Source organism: Gastrolobium bilobum, unplaced genomic scaffold (genome assembly GCF_033153095.1).
Source record: "Gastrolobium bilobum isolate Gb01-03AN ecotype WA unplaced genomic scaffold, APGP_CSIRO_Gbil_v1 utg9841, whole genome shotgun sequence".
Classification (NCBI taxonomy): domain Eukaryota; kingdom Viridiplantae; phylum Streptophyta; class Magnoliopsida; order Fabales; family Fabaceae; genus Gastrolobium; species Gastrolobium bilobum.
This window is the reverse complement of record NW_026898136.1, coordinates 10,146-36,186: the sequence shown is the minus strand read 5'-3', so window position 1 is coordinate 36,186 and position 26,041 is coordinate 10,146. Positions and strand designations below refer to the sequence as shown.

The following is a 26,041-nucleotide window of genomic DNA, read 5'->3' as shown; positions in this document are numbered from 1 at the left end:
ATTGTATTAAATTTTATTATAAATTAAATTTTAATTTATATTAAAATAAATTAAAAATTTATACATACATATAGAGCTGTCAAAATGGATCAGCTAAGTTGGGGCTAAAAAATCCGCAAGGTCAAATGAATAAGAAAAATATATACACCAGTGTGAGCATTATTCTCAACTGTTTTGTAGTTTAAAAATTCAAAATTTTGAAGAGAGAAAGAAGACTAAGAAGACAAAGATGAGGAGGTTCTACAGACAGAGAAAGAAGGTTATTAAAAAACCTCCTAAATCTAAAAAGAAGTCTCGGATTGTTGCTGAGCGTCACGGTAATTGCAACACTTTGATTACTTGTTCATGTTCTTCTCTTTTGGTTTTGAAATTGGAACAACAACCAATATTTATTGACTTATAAAATTTGCTTTTAATCTTCTTCTTTTTTTGTTGACAGATGATGATTACAGTAAGGAAGAGAAGATTTTGAGGGAATTTGACATAAATATGATATATGGTCCGTGTGTTGGATTAACAAGATTACAACGTTGGGAGCGTGCACAAAAACTTGGTTTGAATCCCCCACACCAAATTGAGAACCTTTTGAAAAGTGTCACTGTCAAAGTTCAATTAGAGTGCTTGTGGTATAAGCGCAAGTAGAAGTGTAGAGCATTGTTTGATTCAATAAATTCTATATCTGGTTGTTTTATTCTTCCATGATTGTTGTTGTTATGAGGAAAATAATATTGACCATGTTCATCATCCTTTGATATTTTTTGTTTTTCTTCTTCGTAATTTTGCAGAATCATTTGATTTAGCTGTTATTTTAACGTTTTAATTTTTTTTCATATTTGATTGGTCAATCAGGGATAAATGTATATAAATTGCTGTTGAGAGAGAAAGGGGGAGTTTCAATTTTGGTTGGCTTGATCCATTTGAATTTTGAATTGTCCATAATGAAAACTGGGCTAATGTAGAGAAGAAAATTAGGGATTTATTATAATTTAAATTAGGGGAATGATATTGTAACAACCAAGTTGTGTTACTACCAATGAATCTTACCGTTAGATCGATTATATTAATCCAACGGTTATATTTATTTCCATCTTTGTATGGAAATGATTTCTCAAATTTAATACTTTATAATTATTTTCACCTTTGTATGGTTATGATTAGGGGTGATAATAAAGCCAGGGGCCTATCAGGGGCCTTAGGCCCGGCCTGTTTCGGCTCGGCTCGGCTCGGCTCGGCTCATCTTTTTTATTATTAAGCCCAGACTTATACTCATGCAAAAGCCTTTTTATTTAAAAGGCCTCAGGCTTCCATAGCCAAGCCCGGCCTTGAAGCCTTGGAGGCTGGCCCGTATACATTAAATTTATTTATTTTTTATATTAATCATTTCAACAACCTTTTCTCAATTTTCTGTCTCTGCTCTATCTCTTCTCAATTTTCTGTCTCTGCTCTATCTCTTCTCCCCAATCTAAGTCATCGTCCCACCAACAGGTAAATGAAGCCATGTTCATCATCTATTTTTATAAGCCATGCGGATTCCACGGCTTATAATGATGCTTATGACGGCAACCGTGGAAGAAAATTTAATGTAAAATGTGGAAGAAAATTTAATGGTGGGATTCAAATTTAGTGTAAAAAATCTAGAGTATTAAGGGATGTGGAAGAAAATTTGATGTAAAAAATCTAGAATGTGGAAGAAAATTAAGGAAAAGCAACGTAAAATAAGTAAAGGTGCTGTTGTTATTTTGATTTTTTAATATTAATATGTTTTTTTTATTATAAAAGAAACAACTATTATTTTCTTACAAAAAAAATACATATTAGTGCATGATTAATGGGCTAAATATTGCTGCAAATTGGAAGGTAATATTTTTATTTTTAATAAGTAAACAGGTCACAAGCTTGAGACAGGCTTTTATTTTTTGTAAACGAACCAGGCCACAGGCTAATATTATATTCGTAACAGGTAACAGGCTAAGGCCGGTCTGATACGATTAAATACAAGCTTGACCCGTTAAGATCAAAGCTCGGCTCGGCTCGGCTCAGCCCGGCATAAAGATGAAAATATATATAACCGTTGGATCAACATAATCAATCTAACGGTGAGATTGATTGGTAGTCACTTGGTAGTAACACAACTTGGTTGTCACAATATCCTTCCCTTTAAATTAATGAATTTTTAATCTAATTCGATTTTATGTGGATTGCAAGTTATTTAAATTCGCTGTCTATATTTCTTTTATTTACTAATATAATTATATTTTAAAATATTAATTTCAAAGATGCTAAATAATAAACGTAATTTACTAAAAATAAAATAATAATAAAGGTAAATGACGGAGTCATGTTCATTCTCAAAGGCATAACAAAAACTAGAAAGGGACGTGTTAGTGAAACAGTGTGATTCTATTATAGTGATGTACCATAATCTAAATCATTAAAAAATAATAAAAAATGAGAAGTGTAGATTTATTGAATATGACCTTCTTCTCTTATCTACTAAAGGGAGAGAGGATCTCATTTTTTATTAGTTTGATACACAATTGCTAATTTGCTACTGTTGTCCCCCCCCCCTTTTTTTTTGGTGAATAAAATAAAAAATTTCCCCTTAAATCTTATTCGTGTAATCTATCTGTTATCACATTGCTTAGTATAAATTAAAATGTTTCAATATTCGGGTACTAAAAAAATAAAAATAAAAATAAGTTTTTCAATAATGTGATAAATGCATAATAAGAGCATTTGGACATTATGCGATGGGTACTTACACCGGAAAATCCAAAGCAAAAATAAAGAAGATGTTGATAAAAGATTATATTATTTTTCCACAGAAAAATTAACTAGAAACCACAGTAAGAATGGTTGGTTCTTACACTATTCCATTATGAATATAAAACCTGTTAGAGCTAATACTTCAAATTACTGATAAGAGTGAAAGGATAGAAAGATACGCTTAATTGATCAGAGGGAAAGTGAGACTGATATTTCCAAATTAGAGATTTTTCGTCCTTTTTAGTTTTTGGGGGCAAAAGCAGTGGAACATAAAAACCAGTAGCCAAAAAAGCAAAGAAATTGCGGTAAGAGATTTGCTAAAAAACAAGAAACAACACATTACACAGAAAAAAAGTATTATTTTATGAAGAAGATTATATTGACAAATTATTTTTTTTACAAACTTACAAACTACATTATGTGTTACCGAAAATCTTATCGGTAAAATATAGAATTTGTAAACAACAAATTTATAAATATAACATTTCCTTTATTTTATTTGCTTTTACAAATAATGAACAAAAAACATCAAACCTATTGAAATTTAGTTTCCGTCAACAGTTTTGACGAAAATGATTTCTTCCATCAAATGTTTTAAACGAAAAAAAATTTAACGGAATGTTTTTCGTTCAAAATTTTGGGAATGTGTTCTAACGAAAAATTATTTCGAGGGAAATGTTTCATTTGAAACTTTCGACGAAATTTAGATTCTCTAAAGAATTTTGACAGAATATTTTTTTCGTCAAAATATTTTTTTTGTCAAAAAAATTTACGAAATTTTTTTATAGAAATGTGTTTCGTTGAAAATTTTGATGGAAATTTTTTATCAAAAAACTTGACGAAAATATTTCGTTGAAAATTTTCGATGGAAATGTGTTTCGCTAAAAATTTCGACGAAAATTTTTTTTGGTCAAAAAATTTAACGAAAATTTTTCGTCGAAAACTTTCGCCGAAATTTGAAATCTGTAAAGAATTTTGATGAATATTTTTGTTGTCAAAATTTTTTGATGACGAAAATGTTTCCGTCGAAAACTTTCGCCAAAATTAGAAATCTGTAAAGAATTTTGATGAAATTTTTTGCCGTCAAATTTTTTTGATGACGAAAATATTTCTGTCGAAAACTTTCGCCGAAATTTGAAATCTGTAAAGAATTTTGATGAAATTTTTTGCCGTCGATATTTTTTGCCGTTAAAATTTTTTGATGACGAAAATATTTCCGTTGAAAACTTTCGCAGAAATTTGAAATCTGTAAAATTTTTATGAAAATATTTTCCATAAAAATTTTTGATGTAATTGTTTTACTTTAAAACTTTTCTTTTAATGTAATTGTGATTTTGTTTTCACATAATGGGTATGGGTCAAGTTTTGGGTCAGTGGGTCGATATTAAAACGAGTCAGGTCTAAAACTGACCCAAATAAAAGTGGGTCAGTATTTAAACCAGTGCAAAAAATATAGGTATTTATGGGTCGGGTCAAGGTCGGATCAAGAGCAGGGCAAGTGAACCAGTTTTTTTGCACAACCCTAGCCATGACAATGCCTGCAAGAAAGCTGCATAAACAGATATAAAGATATCTCTTAGGAATTAGTTTTATCACTGGTAGAAATTAGAAATGTTATTATCATTTTTGCTTCTTCCACAGCAAAAGACAGTACAATACAAGCTCCATGGTGAACAATTTTTAGTATTCAAAAATGTCAAAACTCAATATCTAGTTTCCATATGATAGAAACTACTGCTTACAGGGAAATGGCTGATATTGCTGATTCAAATGTCTCAATTTTAAATACTTGATGGTCAAATCTCCATATATAAACAACAAACAACTGTCATGCCTTATCCCAAGTCACAATGTATAAGGAGAGGAAATGTTCTTTGGCATTGAGATCAGCATAGTTCTAATTCAGGCCCCTTTTTCTTAGTCAATTTCAGCGTGTGATTTCTTCCTAGCAGTCATCTTGGTAAATTTGTAGAGGAATGGAAGAGCCATTTGAATACAGTTTGCAAATTATAGGTGGCAAAAAAATTAATTTATTGCTTTTTTAATAAAAAAATTACGAATAAGTAATCGTTTTGAAATTAATTACGAAAATATAGCAGTCAAACACGCCCCATAGGGGCGTGACCGGTTGGAGAGAGACACGTCCAATGTTGGGCGTGACCTAAGCGTGACTCACGCCCACATGGGGCGTGACCAAGTTGGAGAGAGACACGCCCAAAGTTGGGCGTGACCGAGGAGAGAGACACGCTCAATGTTGGGCGTGTTTCACCAGGTGCTGCCACGTGTCACAAAAGTCAATAATTTGACCGTAAAACTTTGGAAGTCCATAACTTTTGACTCGGGTATCCGAATTAGGTAATTTTTTTTGATTCCACATAACTTTTCAAGATCTACGTAATGACACCTAATTTGACCTATTTTGTCTCTCACAAAAAAATTTGAATTTACAACAATGATACCATAATTATTAAAAATAACATGACTTTGTTACCTTATAATTATTACTAAAAATAATCTAACATTTTTATAATCATGAACAAAAACTTAAAAATCAAAATAAAACGAAAAGCACTCACTTAACTTTTTAATATAAATTATTCGATATTCTGTCACCGACAGATGTTAACTTTTATTAATTATAAATTTCATAAAATTCTTCATTCAAAATTTTAATATATATTTCAATAACATACATAATTAACCTTATCATAACTTACCATAATCATAAGGATCTTTATTATCAATGTTTCTAATCATAACAGTGGTTTTCTGTCCATTAATTTTTGTTTAAACGTTCTTATGGTATCATTATTGTAAATTCAAATTTTTTTGTGAGAGACAAAATATGCCAAATGAGGTGTCATTACGTAGATCTCGAAAAGTTATGTGGATTCAAAAAAAAAAATTACCTAATTCGGATACCCGAGTCAAAAGTTATGAACTTCTAAAGTTTTACAGTCAAACTGTTGACTTTTGTGCCACGTGGCAGCACCTGGTGAAACACGCCCAAAATTGGGCGTGTCTCTCTCCTCGGTCTCTCTCCAACCAGTCAATAAATTAATTTCAAAACGACTACTTATTCGTAATTTTTTATTAAAAAAGCAATAAATTAATTTTTTTGCCAATTATAGGTTACGATTACTTTGTATAATAATTGAAATCACAATTCAAAATATTGATAATTTAATTATGTTACTATAAATAAGAAAATAATCAATTGAATTGAATTGTATTAATTTTTATTATAAAATTAAATTTTAATTTAATTTAAAATAAATTAAAAATTTATACACACGTATAGAGCTGTCAAAATGGGTCAGCCCGAATTGGGGTTAAAAAGTCCGCAAGGCCAAATAAACCTCAATAATAAAGGCCCGTATGGGCCACAAGCCTTACCAGCCCAGAAGCTATCCAAAATTATAATTTCATAAAAAAAATATTATCATATTCAATACATTAAAAAATATTTTAGCAAATAAATATTTAACACTTTCTTAACATATTTTATATAGATTATAAATTTTTTATAATTTAATTTTGTTAATAAAATTATTTGCACACAAATATACAAATGAAAATGTAAATGAAATTTTAATGTAATTAAAAATTTAGTTACTACCTTTACTAAATTCATCATCAAAGGATGTCATCAAATAAAGATTTCCTCACATGAGTCATTATAGAATACATCAAATCTAGTGAAAAACTAATGGAAAAATGATTGTAGAGTAAATACCATTTTTGGTTTTCAGCAAATTTCACGATACCCTCTTTAGTCCCTAGCAAATAAAAAGGCTATTCGTGGTCCTTAAGAAATTCAAAATGGATCCATTTTAGTTCTTTTGAAGAACTAATGTGAGTCTTTTTTGAATTTATGAGAGATCACGATTTCAACTAAATGGGTCTATTTTTAATTTCTTAGGGACCACAAATAGCTTTTTTATTTGTCAGGAACTAAATCGGGCATCGTGAAATTTGCTGAGGACCAAAAAGGGTATATACTCATGATTTTAATACAAGTATTGAATAACTACTCTTAGTATGCTATATATTTGAAAGTAAAATCACTGATTTTCTTCAACCACTACCGTTATAAAAATCTTTTTAGTTATTATTATCCACAATATTACTAAGGTGCATTGTATACAATATGCTTCAATAACAAATTTGGAAATATAATATGCTTAGATGTCAATAGAAATTTTCAATTTTATTAATCCGCATATGAAATTCTCTATTAAAACATATCACTGCTGAAAAATTAATTTTTGTTATAAAATATTATGGATGACCTTTCACATTGTTCATAACATGTGACTCTTTATTTTTCATGACTTTGGATGTATTCTATAGCTATCACACTAATGGTGTGTTGAATTGTAAAAAAATATCCAAGAGCAAGTGTTATAAAATATTATGGATGAGCTTTCATATAGTTCATACTACGTGAGTTTATGAACTATAACCATGACCATGACCATGACCATGACCTTTTACATGGTTCATGAATTGTGACCTTTTCTTTTTCATGACTATTGATGTATTTTACAACCATCACATTAATGGTGTGTTGAATTATAATTATTCTCCTAATTATGTTTGGAATCCTATATAAGGACATTTCTTAGAAGAAAAAAGTGGTACTCAGTGAATTTAGAATAAATAATATTTTCTTACACTTCATTTTCTTTTATTTCATATTTCACTTTCTCTTATATTCTCCATCAAATTCATAGCAATTTTGACTTATATTATGTTAATAATTTATTTTATATTTATAAATATTTAAATTTATATAAATTTTAAATTAAAAATTTTAATAAAGGAAAATTTTGGCCAGCGAACTAACCCTAACATATCCCGCTAAATTATGAGACTTTGAGGGTTAGTGCTAAAAAAAAGCAATAACACAAAAAGGCCTTAATTGGATAGGATCAAATATAGAATTTTGCGGGTTGTCTCACCTATTTTAACACCTCTACACACGCACACGTGAAGATACACACATGTGCATTCACACACACATATATATATATATGAGTCGAGATCATTTTACACCCGTAAGTTACACTTTCAATCTTGTCCGTTGATCCACTTATATAATAATAATAATAATAATAACTTAACAAAGAAATTTTTATAATATGTTTAGTTATTTAATTTTTTTGTACTATACTTAAAAAAATCATTTTCACTATTGCATTAAATATATATTATATAGTTGACACTTAATTTATACTAATATTTAAAAGTTAATTTTTTTAGTATATATATTTAAAAGTTAATTTTTTTAGTATATAAGTTAAAATTAATTTTAAGTATTTTTTATGGAATTATTTGAATTCACATTTATTATATTTTAATTAATTAATAAAACTTACATTTAATATATTTTTTAAAAAGTATTTTTATATATTAAAAAAATTAGTCAATTATATTATTGTATTTTCATTTGTATATGTATTATTTTATTAAAAAATACATGTCTAATTAAAGGTCATGCCTTTATAAATAAGCATGTGACCTAATTTCTAAAAAAAATATTTTAATTAGTCAAGTATATATTTTGTTTGTAACTGGTCATGTTAATTCGGATAAGTTATATAACCTAACAGCATGCCCATCACGGATCCACGGAGATAAGAAATATATATATATATATATATATATATATAACAGTGTGAGCATTTTCTTAACTGCTTTTGTAGTTCAAAAAATTCAAAATTTTGAAGAGAGAAAGAGGACTAAGAGGAGAAAGATGAAGAGGTTCTACAGACAGAGAAAGAAGATTATTAAAAAAACTCCTAAATCTAAAAAGAAGTCTCGGATTGCTGCTGAGCGTCACGGTAATTGCAATTTGCAACACATTGATTATTTGTTCATGTTCTACTCTTTTGGTTTTGAAATTCGAACAAAAACAAATGCAAGAATATTTATTGACTTCTAAAATTTGCTTATAACTTTTTTTTGACAGATGATGATTATAGTGCAGAAGAGAAGATTTTGAGGCAATTTGACATGAATATGATATATGGGCCGTGCGTTGGATTAACAAGACTAGCACGTTGGGAGCGTGCACATGAAATGGGTTTGAATCCTCCCTACCAAGTTGAGAACCTTTTGAAGAGTGTCACTGTCAAAGTTAAATCAGAGTGCTTGTGGTATAAGCGCAAGTAGAACATTCTAATATCTGTCAAAGTTATTCTTCCTGATTGTTGCTGTTTTGAGGAAAATAATATTGACCATATTGATTATCCTTTGATAATTTTGAAAAAAAAAAAAAAAGTTTCCTTCGTAATTTTGCAGAATCATTTGATTTAGCTGTTATTCCAAGGTTATAATTTTTTTATATTTGATTAGTCAATCAGCCATAAATGTATATAAATTGCTATAGGGAGAGAAAGATGGAGTTTCAATTTTGATTGGCCTGATCTATTTGAATTTTGAATTGTGCATAATGAAAACTGGGAGGTAGGGTAGAAAAGTAGGGATTTATTATAATTTAAATTAATGAATTTTTAATGTAATTCGACTTTATGTGGATTGCAAGTTATTTAAATTCGCTGTCTATATTTCTTTTCTTTACTAATATAATTACGGAGGTCATGTTCATTCTCAGAGGCATAACAAAAATTAGAAAGGGATGTGTTAATGAAACAGTGTGATTCTATTATACTGATGTATCATGATCTAAATCATAAACAAAAACTAAAAAAAATGTGAAGTGTAGATTTATTGAACCTTCTTCTCTTATCTACTAAAGGGAGAGAGGATCTTATTTTTTATTAGTTTGTTACACAATTGCTAATTTGCTACTGGTGTCTCTTCCTTTTTTTTTCCCGTAAATCTTATTCGTGTAATCTATCTGTTATCACATTGCTTAGTTTAAATTAAAATGTTTCAATATTCGGGGTACCAAAAAATAAAATAAAATAGATTTTTCAATAATTTGATAAATGCATAACAAGAGCATTTGGACATTATGCTATGGGTACTTACACCGGAAGATCCAAAGCAAAAATAAAGAATATGTGATAAGAGATTATATTATTTTTCCACAGAAAAATTAACTAGAAACCACAGTAAAAATGGTTGGTTCTTACATTATTCCATTATGAATATAAAATCTGTTAGAGCTAATACTTCAAATTACTGTTTAGAGGGAAATGATAGAAAGAAGACACTACTCCGCTTAATTGATCAGAGGGCAAGTGAGATTGATATTTCCAAATTAGAGATTTTCGTCCTTTTCAGTTTTTGGGGGGCAAAAGTAGTGTAATATAAAAATAACCAAACCCCAACTCAGTGTCCAAGAATTTATTTCGATCAGGAGTTCAAGCCTTAACTAAAAAGTAAATTCTTATAATTCTTTTGGATCCAGAGAAAAATCATCTCCCGGAATTAAATGATTAATCTCGTCCTTCTTCCGATGAAAGTGATCCAATGCCAACCATACTCTAAAGATAAGATGACAGAATAAAATTAAGGGAGAATATCTTTAGGTAATGTTTGGTTGGGGAGAAATTTTTTAATACTAGGAATCTGGAGAAAAAGTGAGTTAGATAGGAAAGTTGTAAAAAAATTGTTTGGTTGAGCGAAATTTTATCAGGAAAATTGAATTAAATTTCTGAATTGTATTTGGTGGAAGATAAAATATTGATGGAAAAATTTAATGAAATTTACAAAAATATCCTCCAAAAAACCAGCAAGGTTTTCAATTAGTGTAACGCCCCTCTTGTATGCATCCAAGAGATGCGTTATTGCTAACTTGTATTAGAGTAGCAGCGGAAAAATTTTGTTTAATGGTTGCAAGGCTAAACACAATGAATCTTTACTGAACTACTCAAGATTATAAAACCTTATACTTAAAATTGTTTATTCATGAAAACAGCAAAAGTTTCAAAATAAGCGCTTGCCGAAAATTTTCTTTTTACCAGTAAAACGTACTGTTCTCTAAAATTCATATAAAATCAATCTGATGTCGGGTAAAAATAACTCTTTGCTACGGTGAAACTAGATACACGGGACTTCGCGTCCATATAAAATATATGCGATTCCGAGATGAATAGCCCCTCGAACTCGAACTCGCAAGTTACTCGCGAATTTTCTTAAAAACCTGTTGTCTTGCGTTATTTTTCAGAATTCGTACAGTTACCATAAAATTTTGATTTCTGCAGATTCTTAAAGATACTTTCAGGGGCTTCGCGCGCATATAAATTATGCCGCATTCAGAGGTTCGTAGCCCCGGGACGACAACTTTTAAGTTGCTCGCAAAGTAACAGTTCTCAAAAAAATCCATACTTCCAAAAATCATAGTCATTAATCCAAAACAGCAATTAAACCAAAAGTTCAAGATCAGTAACTGGACCAGAAATTTTCCAAACAAAAATAAACAACTTTTAAAATTCAAAATGACATAATAATGAAACTTCAAGTTATTCTTCTTGCAACCATTAAACAAAATTTTTCCGCTGCGACTCTAATACAAGTTAGCAGTAACGCATATCTTGGATGCATACAAGAGGGGCGTTACACTAATTTTTCCATCGCACAAACCAGCATATTGGGTTTACAAAATGAAATTTAAGATTAACAAAACAAAATGAAATTTACAGAATCACTCTCTTTTGCTCTCTTCATATTGAGTTCTTCGTTCTCATTCTCTACCACTCCCATTTCACTCGCACAAACCAGCATTCAAGATTAACAAATCTACACGGAAAGTGAAAAACCTACAAGAATTGAAACTCAGTATTTTCTCAAATCAAAATGAAAGTAGAAATAAAATATCTTGAGTAGCTCCAAACGCAGTAAATGCCCTCCAGAACCTATTTTTTTTCTTACGCAGTAAACTGAAGCAGGGGTAAACTTGACCAACATTTTATTACCTTTTTCATTTATCCGATTTTGAACAACAATTCCACATCTTCAAACGGTTTCTGAACAGTGCGTTTCTCCAGTTTTTGGTCCTCTTTCTCGTTTCCTAGCCAAGTGAGTTAGATGGGAAAATCTACTGAAAATCCCCAACCAAACGTGGTGAAGACAGATACCCACTTACACTTATCCATCAAAATTTTTAATTCTCCCCAACCAAACACCACCTTAAGTTATCTATCAAAAAAAAAAACCAGTAGCCAAAAGAAAAGAAATTGCGGTCTCAAAAGTATAAGAGATTTGCTAAAAAAACAAGAAACAACACATATTTTCAAAAAAAGGAAAAAAGATAACACAAAAAAAGTATTATTTTATTTGCCTGTACAAATAATGAACAAAAAGCATCAAGAGACAACACTAAACCTCATCTTACACAAGGCTCTAACCGTTTGATGCGATTTTTGAATACAAATCCACCCATAATATAAAGCCTACCCACTTGATGTTCAAGGGAAGACGAAGGTACTAATTAAACGAACATGGCACTTGAATTGCTTGGTCATACTACACTTTTACAACCTATCACTTCGAGATATTTTGTCTAATAATTTAGCAAGCCAACTGATATAGCTTCTATCTGCTATCTGATGCATGAGTGCAATGAAATAAACAGAATCAATAACTTCAGCATCACAACACTATCTACTAGAATCATCATTGTTATATTTGTTTTGATATATTGTTAATATAGTCCAAACAATATGTACACCATATAAAGTTTAATAGGTGAAAGCATGATTACTTTTGTCTAGTAACACGTTGAGATTCGAAAACTTGATGTTTCTTAGTGTAAGATTTCATGCAACCAAAAACACTCTCAAAACCCATAACCTCCAACAATTCTTTCTAATCTTTATGCTTGCCTTTTGATACTACATTATCAGGTATGCATGATGACCAAAAAATTGGTAACAGAGTACATGCTGCTTGTATCAGAAGTCCAAGTGGAAGTCCTGAAAAGTCACTTCCTGTAACATTGATGTATGATGCAAGTGCAACACCAAGGTATCCGCTCACAATGAATGCAAGGGCTATAGCAGACATAAGAAATGCCATTATAGACCCCTCACATCCTGGTGGACACAGATGAGCTATTAAGATACTGAATGGTAGAATCTTGAAGAAAAATAGAACCTCTAAAAATCCAGAGAAAATCACAACATAGAGTGAGTCTGGGACACCCATTTGTCGATAGAAACCTTGCACAAACAAGAAATCTGAAATCATAAGGAATGCCATCATAGCTTGAATGGCTGATATAAGTTTCCTTGGTGGGACAGATTTCAAGTATTGATTATATATGATGCCCCATAGAAGCATTGTTGCCTGGCCAAACACCTTGGAGATACCCAACACTGATGAGTTAATTTTCAAATACTGTGTCTGGTAAAAGAACATGGTACCTGTGAGTGCAGGAATAATGGCATAAGATGCTGCAAACCATGATATTGAATAAGCAATTTCAGGTTTTCTTAGAACAACCAATAACTCTGAAAGCTGTTTCCTTATCCCAACAGATGGACGCTTTGGGAGCCCAAGAGAGCTCTCACGAACCGAAATGGTTATGAAAAATTGGAGAGCAAGGAGAAGGCCAAAAAACAAAAACATAGATTGTGGGGAGAACCGGCCAATAAAAATGCCGCCAAGAAGGTTTCCAAGGACTCCTCCTACAGAGGAAGCTATCCAAACAAATGATTGGAGGCTGCCTGAGGAAGATGGTTGAGAGTGCTTGGTTGAGGAAGGAGGTTGTTTACCCATCTCTGCAACAATGGCATCATTTGCTACCTCAGCTATTGAAGCACCCAGATTACTAAGAAGGAGGTATATGGAGATAGTGAAAATAGATATGTTTGATGGAGAGATTGCTATGGCTAGCCATGACAATGCCTGCAAGAAAGCTGCATAAACAGATATAAAGATATCTCTTAGGAATTAGTTTTATCACTGGTAGAAATTAGAAATGTTATTATCATTTTTGCTTCTTCCACAGCAAAAGACAGTACAATACAAGCTCCATGATGAACAATTTTTAGTATTCAAAGATGTCAAAACTCAATATCTAGTTTCCATATGATAGAAACTACTGCTTAAAGGGAAATGGCTGATATTGCTGATTCAAATGTCTCAATTTTAAATACTTGATGGTCAAATCTCCATATATAAACAACAAACAACTGTCATGCCTTATCCCAAGTCACCATGTATAAGGAGAGGAAATGTTCTTTGGCATTGAGATCAACATAGTTCTAATTCAGGCCCCTTTTCTTAGTCAACTTCAGCGCGTGATTTCTTCCTAGCAGTCATATGGAAGAGCCATTTGAATACAGTTTTGCTAGGAGCTAGCTTTGTTTCTTAGGATGATTCCTTTTATCCCCTCTTTCCATCCCTTCTTCTAATAAAATTTCCTTCTATTAAAAACTAAAAACAAATGAATCCATTTCCATGACCATTTATCTGTTCTCCATTTCCTAGAAAGAATAGTGATCTTTCACATTTCCTTCATAAGGAAGCTGACAAAGTATTTACTTATCCTGTCTCTATGTTCAAGCAACAATGACTTTGTTCATTTAATTAGTTCCTATCCATGGATTTAGTGTTAGTTTTAAAAGGCCTTGTCATAGTCAAGTGTCAATTAAGTTTCAGTCTGAGGTCAGGATTTGGGTTTTTCTTTCTTTGTTTTTGTTTTCTTTTAGGAGTGGGAAATCCCTTTTCTGTCTGGCTTGATGCAGGGAAAAATAGATAATGTGTTACCACTTATTTTTGAAATAGAAAAAATAGAAAACTCTACCTCATTATTTTTCAAATCTGGAACCACACAAAAGCCCAGGTTCAAGAGAGGGGGGTTTCAGCCAATTCCTTGAGAAAAACAGTACTATATTCACCAAACCCGATTCTTAACACACAAAACAATTGATTTATTTACTAATATTTTAAAGATGAATAAGAAGAAAAAACTAATTCTCAATTCCCAATATGTTAAAGGTAGCAACCCAATTCTCGAGAGATAAAAGTTTCCAACTTGGGCTTTATGTGACAAAAATCAGAGAGAGAAATCAAAAGGGTATGGAGATAGCACATTACTGTTTACCTCCAAAGGCGATGTAAGGAACTCGATGCTGGCCAGAGATGTAGATGGAGTCTGAAACAAGGCCATAGAGGGGCTTTCCAACCATTGGAAGATTAGCTGAATTCTGAAGAAGTTGAAGAGTTGAAGGGTCCACATTGAGGCCATCCTTGAGGAAGAAACTCACTGCTAACCATGGGAAGCACCTGAATCCTTGAACCCAATACCCCAAACCCAAAAGCTTCCTAATTGGGTTTCTACCACCGCTACTTCCACTACCACCTTCCGCTGAAACCATTTTTACTTCGCTTTCTTAACAAATAAAAGAGAGAGATAGAGAGAGAGAGAGAGAGAATATGTAAATGTGGAGTTTTGGGAATTTTAAGGAAAAGCAGAGGTACTGTTATCTATTTCAGTTCTGTGCTTTACAATGACTAAGGTTGGGTGTTTGATGAGTACTAGGCCTAGGAGCGCACTCAATACGTGACACCTGTTGTTTCTGTCGCTGAATCACAACATTTTGTTTTTCAGTGACACGTGCTTTCCTTTCTCTTCTGACCCGCCTTTCTTTTTTTTTCTTTTCTTTCTTATGCTATGCTACTTTAACTTTTTATTCGAAGGTTATATTTATTTTACGGGCAGGTTATATTTATAAATTTTATTGTTTATAAATTTCTACAAATTACATTAAATAGGACTGATCCATATTAATCACACAGTGTACGACCGGTCTTACTTAGGAGCTGTTTGGTACACGAATTTTTTTCAGATTTTCGGGAAATTGAAATTTTTAAAATTTTAAATTTTCAGATATTATCGTAAATTGAATGTAAAAAATTATATTTTTAAAAATCGAGATTCCCGGACAAATAAAAATTTCTCCTGTACCAAACACTCCCTTAGTGTAATTGCAAAAAAAATTTGTAAAAGGATCATGTCCCTTATTTTATTTTATAAGAAATAAATAATTTTTTTATATGTATAAAAGAGGAATGAATTTTATCACTTTTTTTTCTCTCTCTTCTTATCTATGAATCTCACTTGTAATTTTATTTTCATAATATGAGATAATAATTTTTCTATAACATAACAAAAGTATTTTCTTATTTTGGCACAAGAGATTACCTAAGCACGTTTTGTCTTTTTATTTTTATTTTAAATGCGTATTTTGATTTTATTCATTTTCTTTATTGATAATTTGTAATGGCACAGTCAGATTCCATGGAATGTTCTTGCGGTATGATCTGATCTGGCTCGATTTCTTTTTTCTTTTTCTTTTTTAATAGATGTGTCACCGAAACAGGTATATGGCTGATTCACCATCTATTAACTCTATCAATATTTAAATAATACATAAAGGAGTATTTTTATTAAATTACTGGTATTAACAGTCACGTAATCATTTTCAATCGTTAAGTTTGATTTTCTTTTAATCAAACTTAATCTCACGGTTGAAACAATCAAATTAAAAAGAAAAGAAAAGAGATTTTTTTATATCATTTATCGATTTATTAATTATTCGATTAGTTCAAATCAAATTGGTTAGAATTATATATTGGGCGGCAAAGCTCCTCTATCAAATTTTAATAGGGAGTTACATTTTAAGAAAATGAATTCAAAATCACTAATTAAACTCGAATTATCCTTTATCCGTTAATTTACATGCTATAGAAAAGAGTTATTTAGAATCTCAATATTCCTCCTCAAATTAGTAGATAGAATATCACATGGAAATTTACTCGACAAGAGATTACTTTCTTAAGAATATTCACAGGTTGATATTCCAATTTTATTCTAGACAACTCAATCATCTGTTCAACTGCACGACGATGTTTTATTGATCAGTGACACGTGCTTCCATTTTTGTGCTGACGCATTTCATTTTGTTCCTATTCATTTTCTTTGCTGATAATTCCTAAAGTCACAGTCAGATTCTATGGAGTATTCTTGTAGAGTTGTCGGTAGATCTGATCTGACTTGAATTCTTTTATTTTTATTTTTAATGATGTATGAAAAAAAAAGGGATATAAACAAGTTTGTGCAGAAGGAATCAACCACAGTTTTTATAGAGCGAGCAAATATTTTTAGGTAAATAATCAATTTAACTCAACCGCTTAAATTGTTAAATGAAGGCATATTATTTTAAAAAAAAGGTATATTAATGATTATATTAATATACCAATGAAAGAATCATTATATATCATCGTAGTCATCGTCATTTTTATGTACACACTATTTTTCTTAAAAAATTAAGGACACAATTTCAGTTGTTACTTTCCCTTTATTACACATTTATCAAATAAATAAGGATACGGAGTTACTAATATAATAATTAAATACTATTATAAAATTATCTTGACCAGACTTACGAACATAACCCGCAATGGAATCTAGTCACTAATCAACCCATGTGGGAAAGCGATACAAATCTTATATAACATAACGAGAGATTAAGATTTTAAGATGATATCTTAAAAGCATCTGTCTTCTATTAAAAAAAAAAAAAAAAAAAAAAAAAACTGTCACCAAATCAAGAAATGACGAAACGAAGCCCATTTCATGAACAAATAAGTCAATGCAAATTAATGAGAACGAAATAGCCATGATAAAAAAGGCTTGTGTACATGTCATCCTCAAATTTTATAGTCATTCTTTATCGATCCACAAACCACTACGTGATAAATGATAATCTAATTAATAACACAACTTCGGTACCGACTCACACACTAATCAAAATACGGATGCACTATATATTTATTATGTTTGGGCATACTGAAAGAAGCTCAGAAGAACTAACCATAACAAGACATTGGTACCTAGAACGAGGATGCGGACTACATAATATAATAAAAAGCATTTACTTCATAAGAGGTTCAGAGAGCCTAAACAGATTGAAGACCAACAGGTTTAGTACATCAAACAGAAGAATATGATAGAACTGATTCAGAATACAGAGAGAAAAAAAAGTATTTATTGACAGAAAATCTTATCTCTGGATCTGTATTGATGGAATACAGGATCTTAAATGAGAAAATAAAGACCTTGTGTTTATTTTTTGTTACCCATGTGATTCCTAACGAGGTCCTAACAGAATCTCAAAGAACTAAAAGAAAATTCCATATATAATTTTCCCCATCATAACAGAAACATTTCATTTGGAAGAGTGTTATACAACAGTTAGAAGTGATACACTAATTAACCAGAAAACTCAACTAAGGAACAGTTGATTCAAATAGATTATTCAACTAGTTCTTAACCCTTAAATCTGCTTCATGCCTTTAGAATTATCTTCTAACCATTTGTTCGACATGAATATGGAAACTCAAAAACACATCGGACATTAGAAAAAATTTGTGATCTTGACCAACAATCTAACAACTCAAAATTCTACTCCATAACTGCAACTCCTCCAGCAGCTTTTATTTTTTCAATTATATTATTTGCCTCCTCTTTTGTGACTCCTTGTTTAAGCACAACTGGTACCTTTTCAACAAGATCTTTGGCCTCTTTCAATCCCAGGTTAGTAAATGCTCTTACCTCCTTAATCACCTTGATCTTTGCAGCAGCATCAAATTTCTCCAACTTCACATCAAATGCTGTTTTCTCTGCCTTTTTCTCCTCGACGTTTGGTCCAGCAGCTCCACCTTCAGGACCTAAGTCCATGCCTTCTGTTGAAATTGGCTGCAACTTTGGAATCTTTAATCTTTCTGCCAAAGTAGGCATAATTTGACTGCGTTCTTCTTCTGTTAGTGCTCCAATTCGTTCTGCAAGCTGAACGATCTTTTCTGAGGGTGGAGCTCTGGGGCCATAGGGATCATAAAATTGAGGAATTTTGAATTTTCTTGGCTTGGCCTTAGGATCTCTAGGAGCAACATCAGGATGGAAGGCACGAGATTGCAAAGGCCTGCATGTATCAGGCCACCGACGACAGCAAATTAATCTGGAAAGTGGGGTAAACCTCATGTCTTTGTTCAATCAAAATAGTAACTCATGAAATCAAGATGTTGAAAAAAGATGCTCTTTCAACAAACTAGTAGCACCCCAGTGATTAGCCGCCTGAAACAATTTCCCAACATGCTAAGGTTGAGCAGTGAACCACATGAAATAAAGCATATATGATAAGGAATACAGCATCAGATACTCATCCACATTCTCACCCAAATTATTTCATACAGAAGACTTGAAGAGATCATCATTAAAAGTTGAAAGATGGCAGAAAAAGTTAATCACATAAAACATCAACTTCAACACTTCCAATTTTGAATAGACATCTTCAAACCCACAAGTGTAACACCGCCTCACAAGGTCCACAAAAAAAACTAATGAATTTGAAAGTGTTCAAAACAACCTTGTGATAGTCCAATCTTGAGCAAAACAATTATGAGCCAAAGCCCTTTTTAAAAAACTTGACAAAAATCCAAGGCTAAAGTGTCACAACAAATTAGAGTTACAATTTGCAAAAATGATGAGACAGAAGAATTATATAGAAAAGTATATGTATCAAAATTCAAAAGTCATGGTATTTGGACTTGTTGTACCCGGCCAATTAATTGGGTTGTGAGAAAGCCGCAATGTGAACCTAAATAGTCACATAGTAGTAGATTAATCTTAAAACTGACATAATACTAACATAATTAGTCAATGGAAGTTACAAAGACCTGAATATATCCCCTTAAATGCAAGGGCATAAAAAGAAAAGAAAAATGACAGCACTTCATTTTCAAAAAAAATTATGTTTCATTCTTAATGACTTGAAGGCAGGAGTTCAACAACAGAACACTACAGTAATGCTAGAGAGAGGGTCTTGATAAAAGAAATATCAACTTCCAAAGCATGGAAAAGAACAAATAGAAAAGCTCCCTATATTTCAACTTTTGAAAATGTCAGGACTTGGGAGTAAAAATGATAACACCAAATACAATTGTAGACAAACAAGCTCGTGCCTAATTATCAATCTTGCTATTATAATCAAGTTTACCAGTTCTTTCTCATTTGTAATTCAGACTTCAGAGTTTCAGTCCTCTTACTAACACCACCGATTAAGCAACCAAGATCAAATGTACAACACAATATAAATTGCTTTCCAAACTCCAATTCAAATAGCACACGAAATAGATCCCACCTATTTAAACAACCGCAACCATATCTAAAAGGAAACCTATATTGCCGATCCTAACAGATTAATCACAAAGGAAAAAGTAATTATATTAGATTTTGCATTATAATTGTGGAGACGATATTGCGGAGACTATATTCTCCACAATTCAAGAGGAAGTGCCATGGTGTATGCTTTTTGCAGACAATATTGTGCTTATTGATGAGAGCAAGGATGGTGTTAATAGAAAACTTGAATTGTGGAGAAGCACATTGGAATCCAGAGGATTCACATTAAGTCGAAGCAAGACTGAGTATCTGAAGTGTGAGTTTTCTCTGGTACGAGATGAGGACCAAGAACCTGTGCATCTAAATGGTCAAGAGGTACCCAAAAAAGATGCTTTTAAATACTTGGGCTCCATTTTACAAAACGGTGGAGAGATTGATGAGGATGTAAATCACAGAATCAGAGCAGGGTGGATGAAATGGCGCAGTGCATCTGCATTTTTGTGTGACCGCAAAATCCCCCTGAAGTTAAAAGGAAAATTCTATAAAACGGCAGTAAGACCGGCAATGCTATATGGAGCAGAATGCTGGCCAGCACATAGGCAACATGAGCATAAGATGGGAGTAGCAGAGATGAGGATGTTAAGGTGGATGTGTGGTTACACAAGGATGGATAAGATAAGAAATGAAGATATTCGACGAAAGGTCGGAGTAGTACCGGTAGCCGAGAAGATGAGAGAACATAGATTGAGGTGGTTTGGGCACGTGATGAGAAGACCCATGGATGCTCCTGTAAGAACAGAAGTTTGTTACCAAGAGCTCAACACAAAAAGAGGCAGAGGTAGGCCGAAGCTTACTTGGGGGAAAGTAGTAAAACAAGATTTAATGGAGTGGGATATAGATTGGCGGACAGTATGTCTTAGAACGGAATGGAGAAAAGCTATAAGTATGGTGGAGGGTTAGACCCGCTGTTATTCCTATGTTCCAGATGGTCCTTTTTTAGTCCTTTTCCCCTTCATATCCCCCACTTCCTCTTGTCCCTTTCTTTTTTACTTTTATTTATTTATATATACATATATTGTTATTTTATTTTATCTTATTTTATATTTTTATTTTATTTGTTTATTTTTATTTATTTATTTTTGGCTCTTTTTTTTTTTTTTTTCAACCGTTTTGTATCTTTCATGTGGGTTCATCTACCACCGATCCCAATTAATTTGGGATAAATGTGTTGTTGATGTTGATGTTGATTAGATTTTGCATTATATGGAATAATTAACACAGAAAAGAAAAGAAAAGAAAAGTTAAAGTCAAAAGTTCAAACTACGAACAAGAATATAGCCAGATAACAAATAAAAGAAACCAGATTAATCACAAAGGAAAAAGTAATTATATCAGAATTTGCATTATATGGAATAATTAACACAAAAAAGAAAAGAAATGTTAAAGTCAAAAGTTCAAACTACGAACAAGAATATAGCCAGATAACAAATAAAAGAAACACACAACAATGGAGGCATTATTTGGGAAGGCAGATCACAGTGGGGACTGATTAAAAGGCCCTCAAACCCCATGAGCAGCGTGTCACCCGTGAGGATCAACAAAAATGGTTGCTTAAGTTACTGGGTTATGATTTCTCCAGTGAGTACAAACCGAGGTTAGAGAATAAAGCTGCTGATTTTTTTATCTCATAAACCCATGGCTGAGCAGTTTTTCTTGGCTATTTTGGTAGTCCAATGGCAGGAACATGATTAGATTAAGGATAAAATTTGGGCTGATTTGCATTATGGGCATATAGCTCGAGAATTGACAGACGACCTTACCAGCCACCCATATCATCATCTAAGTAGGTGTACTTTGCTCTACACATACTATGTGGTTCTCACACCCATATCGTCTCTTTTGCCCACGTTATTGACAGAGTTCCGCTAGACACATATTGGGGGCTATTCCCTTTTTGTTCCTGCACATACAAATGGCTCATCCATGTTTCTTCTGGGTTGGAATGCAAGCAGCTGTAAAACACTTTGTGACTGTGTTTGAAACTTTCCAGAGGAATAAATATCAAGCATTGAGCCCAGCGGGACTTTTCCAACCACTCCGGATTCCGGACAAGGTATGGGACAACATCTCCATGGATTTGGGGGGATTAAGTAAAACTAAAGGGGGCAACACTGTTTTTGTGGTTGTAGACAGACTATCGAATTTTTCCCATTTCATTCTGCTCACTCACCCCTATACCTCTAAGGAAGTGGCTACCGTGTTCCATCAACATATTGTTCTTACCCACAAAAGTCAAACCATTGTCTACCGATAGTGATAAGGTGTTTCTCAGTTTGTCATGTACCCACCAAAGTCAAACCATTGTCTATGATAGTGATAGGGTGTTTCTCAGTTTGTTTTGGACAGAATTGCTTCGGGCAGTCGGTATCAAGCTCCATTTGATTAGTGCTTATCACCGGTAAAGCAACGGACAATCTAAGGTGGTTAACCAAAGTTTGGAATCTTATTTACACTAATTTTCCTCACAACAGCACTGTGATTCAACAATTGGCTACATTGGACGAAATACTGGTGCAATACATTGTACCACTCCTCTACTCTATTGGATTCACCCCCTTCCAGATAATGTACTATGGACGCAACCCACCCACATTGTTTTGATTGGTTTTGATGGGTCTCAAGTTGCTGATGTTGAAAGTGCTTGGGAAGACTTTGAGACTGTCAATGAGCATTTCCCTAAATTTTACCTTGAGAACAAGGTGAAGCTCAAAGACGGGGTATTGACAAACCCTTGGTATCAAGGGTGTATGTTTGAAAGACTAGGCACAGACATAGTGGAGCCTTAGGGTGCCACATGGAATAGTGGGAATAACAGAATTCTGTTAGGGAAGAAGGGAAGAATACTGAGGAGTAGAGCAGGGTAGAGTAGCAGGTAAGGAAGAAATTGGTAAGTGGTAGTGTGTGGGTTGCTGTAAGGTGCTTGAGAGGGGGTGGGGTGGGGGGCTCTCAGCCACAGTAGCTGTTCATGTTCTTTCCGTTGGTTGTGAGTTTTGGTAACTAACACTTCGTAATCAGAATTTCAGTCCACGAGCTAACACTATTGATTACACTTTACAGCACCCAAGATGAAGTATACAACAAAATATACAGTGGTTCCCAAACTCCAATTTAAATAGCACATAAAATAGATCCCACTAATGCAAACAAAAGGAACCATATCTAAAGAAATTTCTATCCATAACAGATTAAACACCCCGCCCCAACTCTTCCATTTTGCAAAACTTTGGTGAGTATTACACAACATAAGAGAAGAGGGCACAACACAAACAGTTAGAACTCAAAGCAACTTACATATATGAATTTCATGGCATTTCAAAGCATGCATTTATATCACAAAACATTGCTGCAACATGGACTTATATACAAGACGACACTCACAGCCAGGCTAACATAATATTCAGAAAAAAAAAAATGCACTCACCTCATTCACACCAACGTATTTTAAAAAAAATTCAAACTTTCATCAAAACAAACCAGGCTCAAATCAAAAGTAACCTAGTACCCAACCAATCGAATCACATTAATACCAGCACATCCAGCAAGCAATAGAGTAATTCATTGGTCAGGTATTTTATCAAACAGGTAATATGCAAGTACTATCGAGCAATGGATTTTGATTTGGAAATCGAAGATCTAAGTTTCAAGGCTTTATCCAAATTAGCAAACAATGCAATTTAGATAACAAATAAAAACTAAAAAAATTAAAAAAAAAAATATGGTAAAAGGATTTATTACCTGAAGCTTCAGCTCATAGGAGAACAATCAGTGTAAAACGAAGAACGACGAACTAATGCTTCAAAGTCTAAAATTGAAAAATGAAGAAAAGAAAAACAAATCACAGTGTGCGTGTAAACAATGAAGGGAAGAAGATGACGTCACGTGGGTTTACCCATGGATAAACCCTACCCTAAGTCATTTACCCTGTGGATTAGGAAAGGAAGCCCAATCAAAAAATGGGCTTAGATCCATGGTTGGGCTGTTTATTGGGCTTTAATCTATGTTAACGCCTTTAGATAATGAGAATATGCATATTTCACAATTCATATGGACTTGACACGGGAATGAAACACAATACAGAGTCCTACAGGAAGAAACATTTTGACCTCAACAGACGCGTGTCCATAATTAACATCTATATATATATATATATAAGGGAGGATATTTTGACTACCAAAAATTTTCACTACCACCTTACTACCTATCTAATCACCATTGAATTAACATTTTCTCTCTCTTCAAAACTTTTTAACATTCTCTCTCTTTGATCCAATGGTGATTTGATAGGTAGTAAGGTGGTAGTGGACATTTTTGGTAGTCAAAATATCTCCCTCATATATATATATATATAAGACAGTTCAATGTTGGAAACTTTGCAGATGTGTCCTCTTCTCATGCAATCTGAGCTTTGTGTTCACACTGTTTCATTTTGAATTTTTTCCTCTTTTAGAAACTTTTTTAATTAAAATAAAATAATTTTAAAATATTTTTGAATTAATTTTAATTAAAAACGTTATTAATTTCTTTTTGTGAAAAATGGTGAAGCTTTTATATCAGTTCACCTTTTCAATCTATATATATATATATATATATATATATATATATATATATATATAAAGAACAGTTCAATGTTGGAAACTTTGCCGATGTGTCCTCTTTTTCATGCAATCTGAGCTTTGTGTTCACACTGTTTCATTTTGAATTTTTTCCTCTTTTAGAAACTTTTTTAATTAAAATAAAATAATTTTAAAATATTTTTGAATTATTTTTAATTAAAAACGTTATTAATTTCTTTTTGTGAAAAATGGTGAAGCTTTTATATCAGTTCACCTTTTCAATGCAATTAAATCTCACTACCTTCTCCTTGGAAAATGTTGGGCACATGCATCTATATATATTGTTAAACATTTTAAAATTGTAAAATGCGAAACAAATAAAAAAAACGTTTTATTGAGTTTTGATTTAATTGAGTTGTGGTGGCAACACCTCATTCAATGCCCAACTAAGCTGTTTCATGTTAGACTTTAATGATGATTTTTAAATTTGAATTGAGAGGCTCTTTTCAAAATTTCAAATTCAAACTGATCATGATTTCTACATTGGAATGATCAGCTCTTTTAAAACAAGAAATGATTTCGATTTAAAATTTCAAAATATGATTTTGGTTTTGTTTTTGAAATTTCATCTTTTAAATATTTCGATTTAATTTTTTAAATTCAAATTGTAATGGTGGCAGACAATTTGGTAAATTGGAAAAAGTATTTCTTTTAAAAATAAAAAATTCCTTTTTTTAAATTCGTAAAAAAAACAATTGTGGTGGCAGACAAGTCATTAAATGTCCCACTGCTGTTCACATTGGAATTTGTCAGCTAATTTAATTGCTTTTTACATTGGAATTGGTCATCTGATCTAAAATTCGAATTTTGAATTTAAAATATGGATGATGGAGAAAGATTTGGAAAGTTTTGGGTGGCATTCAGCTAATTCTATGAAAGGGAACGTTGTGCATTGTTTCTTTGAGAGAAATTCTTTTAGAGAAATATCCTGCTTCTTTTCTTATTTTCCGTCTTCTCAAACGAAATAGTTTCAAGATATGATTTTATAAAGGATCATAATACTGATCGTTTTTTTATTGTTTTCGTGGCTGTTGTTATGATTTTCGTTTTTTGTTGTTGTCGATACTTTGTCTGTGTATATCGTATTTCATGCTGTGTTTTTTTTTCGTTCGTATGTGAGCGGATGTTGTATTATTATTATTATTTTTGTTTACTTTATAAACAAATTGCTCTGAATTCGTTTTCATTTTTTGTATACTAATTCTCTTTTTTTTCATTTTCCAGGAAAGAAGGTTTCATAATATTGTTACACATATAATTTTTCAGGTTAAAGATGGAAGTGAACCATAATGTTACTAGCAGGCACCTACCTGATAGCAAGATATTAGAGATGAAACAAATCCAAAGGCTCTGGTAACTCTGGGAATGGCTTTGTTTATACTCATGTTTATTAGCAGATAACATAATGATTTAGAATTTGTAAATTTATGTGATAGTGTAAATGACATTCCTAACGTGCACGTTTTTGTGGTTAAATTATCCTTTGGCTTGGAAGGGAACT

The 26,041-nt window shown here is 32.2% G+C and overlaps 4 protein-coding genes across 4 annotated transcripts; 2 read left to right on the top strand and 2 right to left on the bottom strand.

Annotated features, from left to right (window-relative positions):
• The first annotated feature begins 229 nt into the window (after positions 1 to 229).
• Positions 230 to 642, top strand: LOC133313171 (uncharacterized). The gene is made up of 2 exons (XM_061514506.1): positions 230 to 317; positions 440 to 642. Exons 1-2 carry the CDS (start codon positions 230 to 232, stop codon positions 640 to 642), a joined length of 291 nt encoding a protein of 96 aa, XP_061370490.1.
• A 7,882-nt stretch (positions 643 to 8,524) lies between these two features.
• Positions 8,525 to 8,943, top strand: LOC133313170 (uncharacterized). The gene is made up of 2 exons (XM_061514504.1): positions 8,525 to 8,612; positions 8,741 to 8,943. Exons 1-2 carry the CDS (start codon positions 8,525 to 8,527, stop codon positions 8,941 to 8,943), a joined length of 291 nt encoding a protein of 96 aa, XP_061370488.1.
• A 3,134-nt stretch (positions 8,944 to 12,077) lies between these two features.
• LOC133313159 (probable folate-biopterin transporter 7) lies at positions 12,078 to 15,166 on the bottom strand. The gene is made up of 2 exons (XM_061514490.1): positions 14,789 to 15,166; positions 12,078 to 13,598 (listed from the first exon to the last, which is right to left on the bottom strand). Exons 1-2 carry the CDS (start codon positions 15,060 to 15,062, stop codon positions 12,547 to 12,549), a joined length of 1,326 nt encoding a protein of 441 aa, XP_061370474.1. The 5' UTR covers positions 15,063 to 15,166; the 3' UTR covers positions 12,078 to 12,546.
• A 2,601-nt stretch (positions 15,167 to 17,767) lies between these two features.
• Positions 17,768 to 23,802, bottom strand: LOC133313164 (uncharacterized). The gene is made up of 2 exons (XM_061514498.1): positions 23,663 to 23,802; positions 17,768 to 18,820 (listed from the first exon to the last, which is right to left on the bottom strand). The coding sequence occupies exon 2, from the start codon at positions 18,725 to 18,727 to the stop codon at positions 18,152 to 18,154; it is 576 nt and encodes a 191-aa protein (XP_061370482.1). The 5' UTR covers positions 18,728 to 18,820; positions 23,663 to 23,802; the 3' UTR covers positions 17,768 to 18,151.
• Positions 23,803 to 26,041: the final 2,239 nt, after the last annotated feature.

Excerpts from the sequence above, each read along its gene's own strand:
- LOC133313164 (XM_061514498.1), bottom strand. The coding sequence starts at position 18,727 with ATGAGGTTTACCCCACTTTCCAGATTAATTTGCTGTCGTCGGTGGCCT.
- LOC133313171 (XM_061514506.1), top strand. The coding sequence starts at position 230 with ATGAGGAGGTTCTACAGACAGAGAAAGAAGGTTATTAAAAAACCTCCT. Across the intron at positions 318-439 it reads GATTGTTGCTGAGCGTCACG|ATGATGATTACAGTAAGGAA; the intron begins GTAATTGCAACA and ends TTTTGTTGACAG.
- LOC133313159 (XM_061514490.1), bottom strand. The coding sequence starts at position 15,062 with ATGGTTTCAGCGGAAGGTGGTAGTGGAAGTAGCGGTGGTAGAAACCCA. Across the intron at positions 13,599-14,788 it reads TCCTTACATCGCCTTTGGAG|CTTTCTTGCAGGCATTGTCA; the intron begins GTAAACAGTAAT and ends CTGTTTATGCAG.
- LOC133313170 (XM_061514504.1), top strand. The coding sequence starts at position 8,525 with ATGAAGAGGTTCTACAGACAGAGAAAGAAGATTATTAAAAAAACTCCT. Across the intron at positions 8,613-8,740 it reads GATTGCTGCTGAGCGTCACG|ATGATGATTATAGTGCAGAA; the intron begins GTAATTGCAATT and ends TTTTTTTGACAG.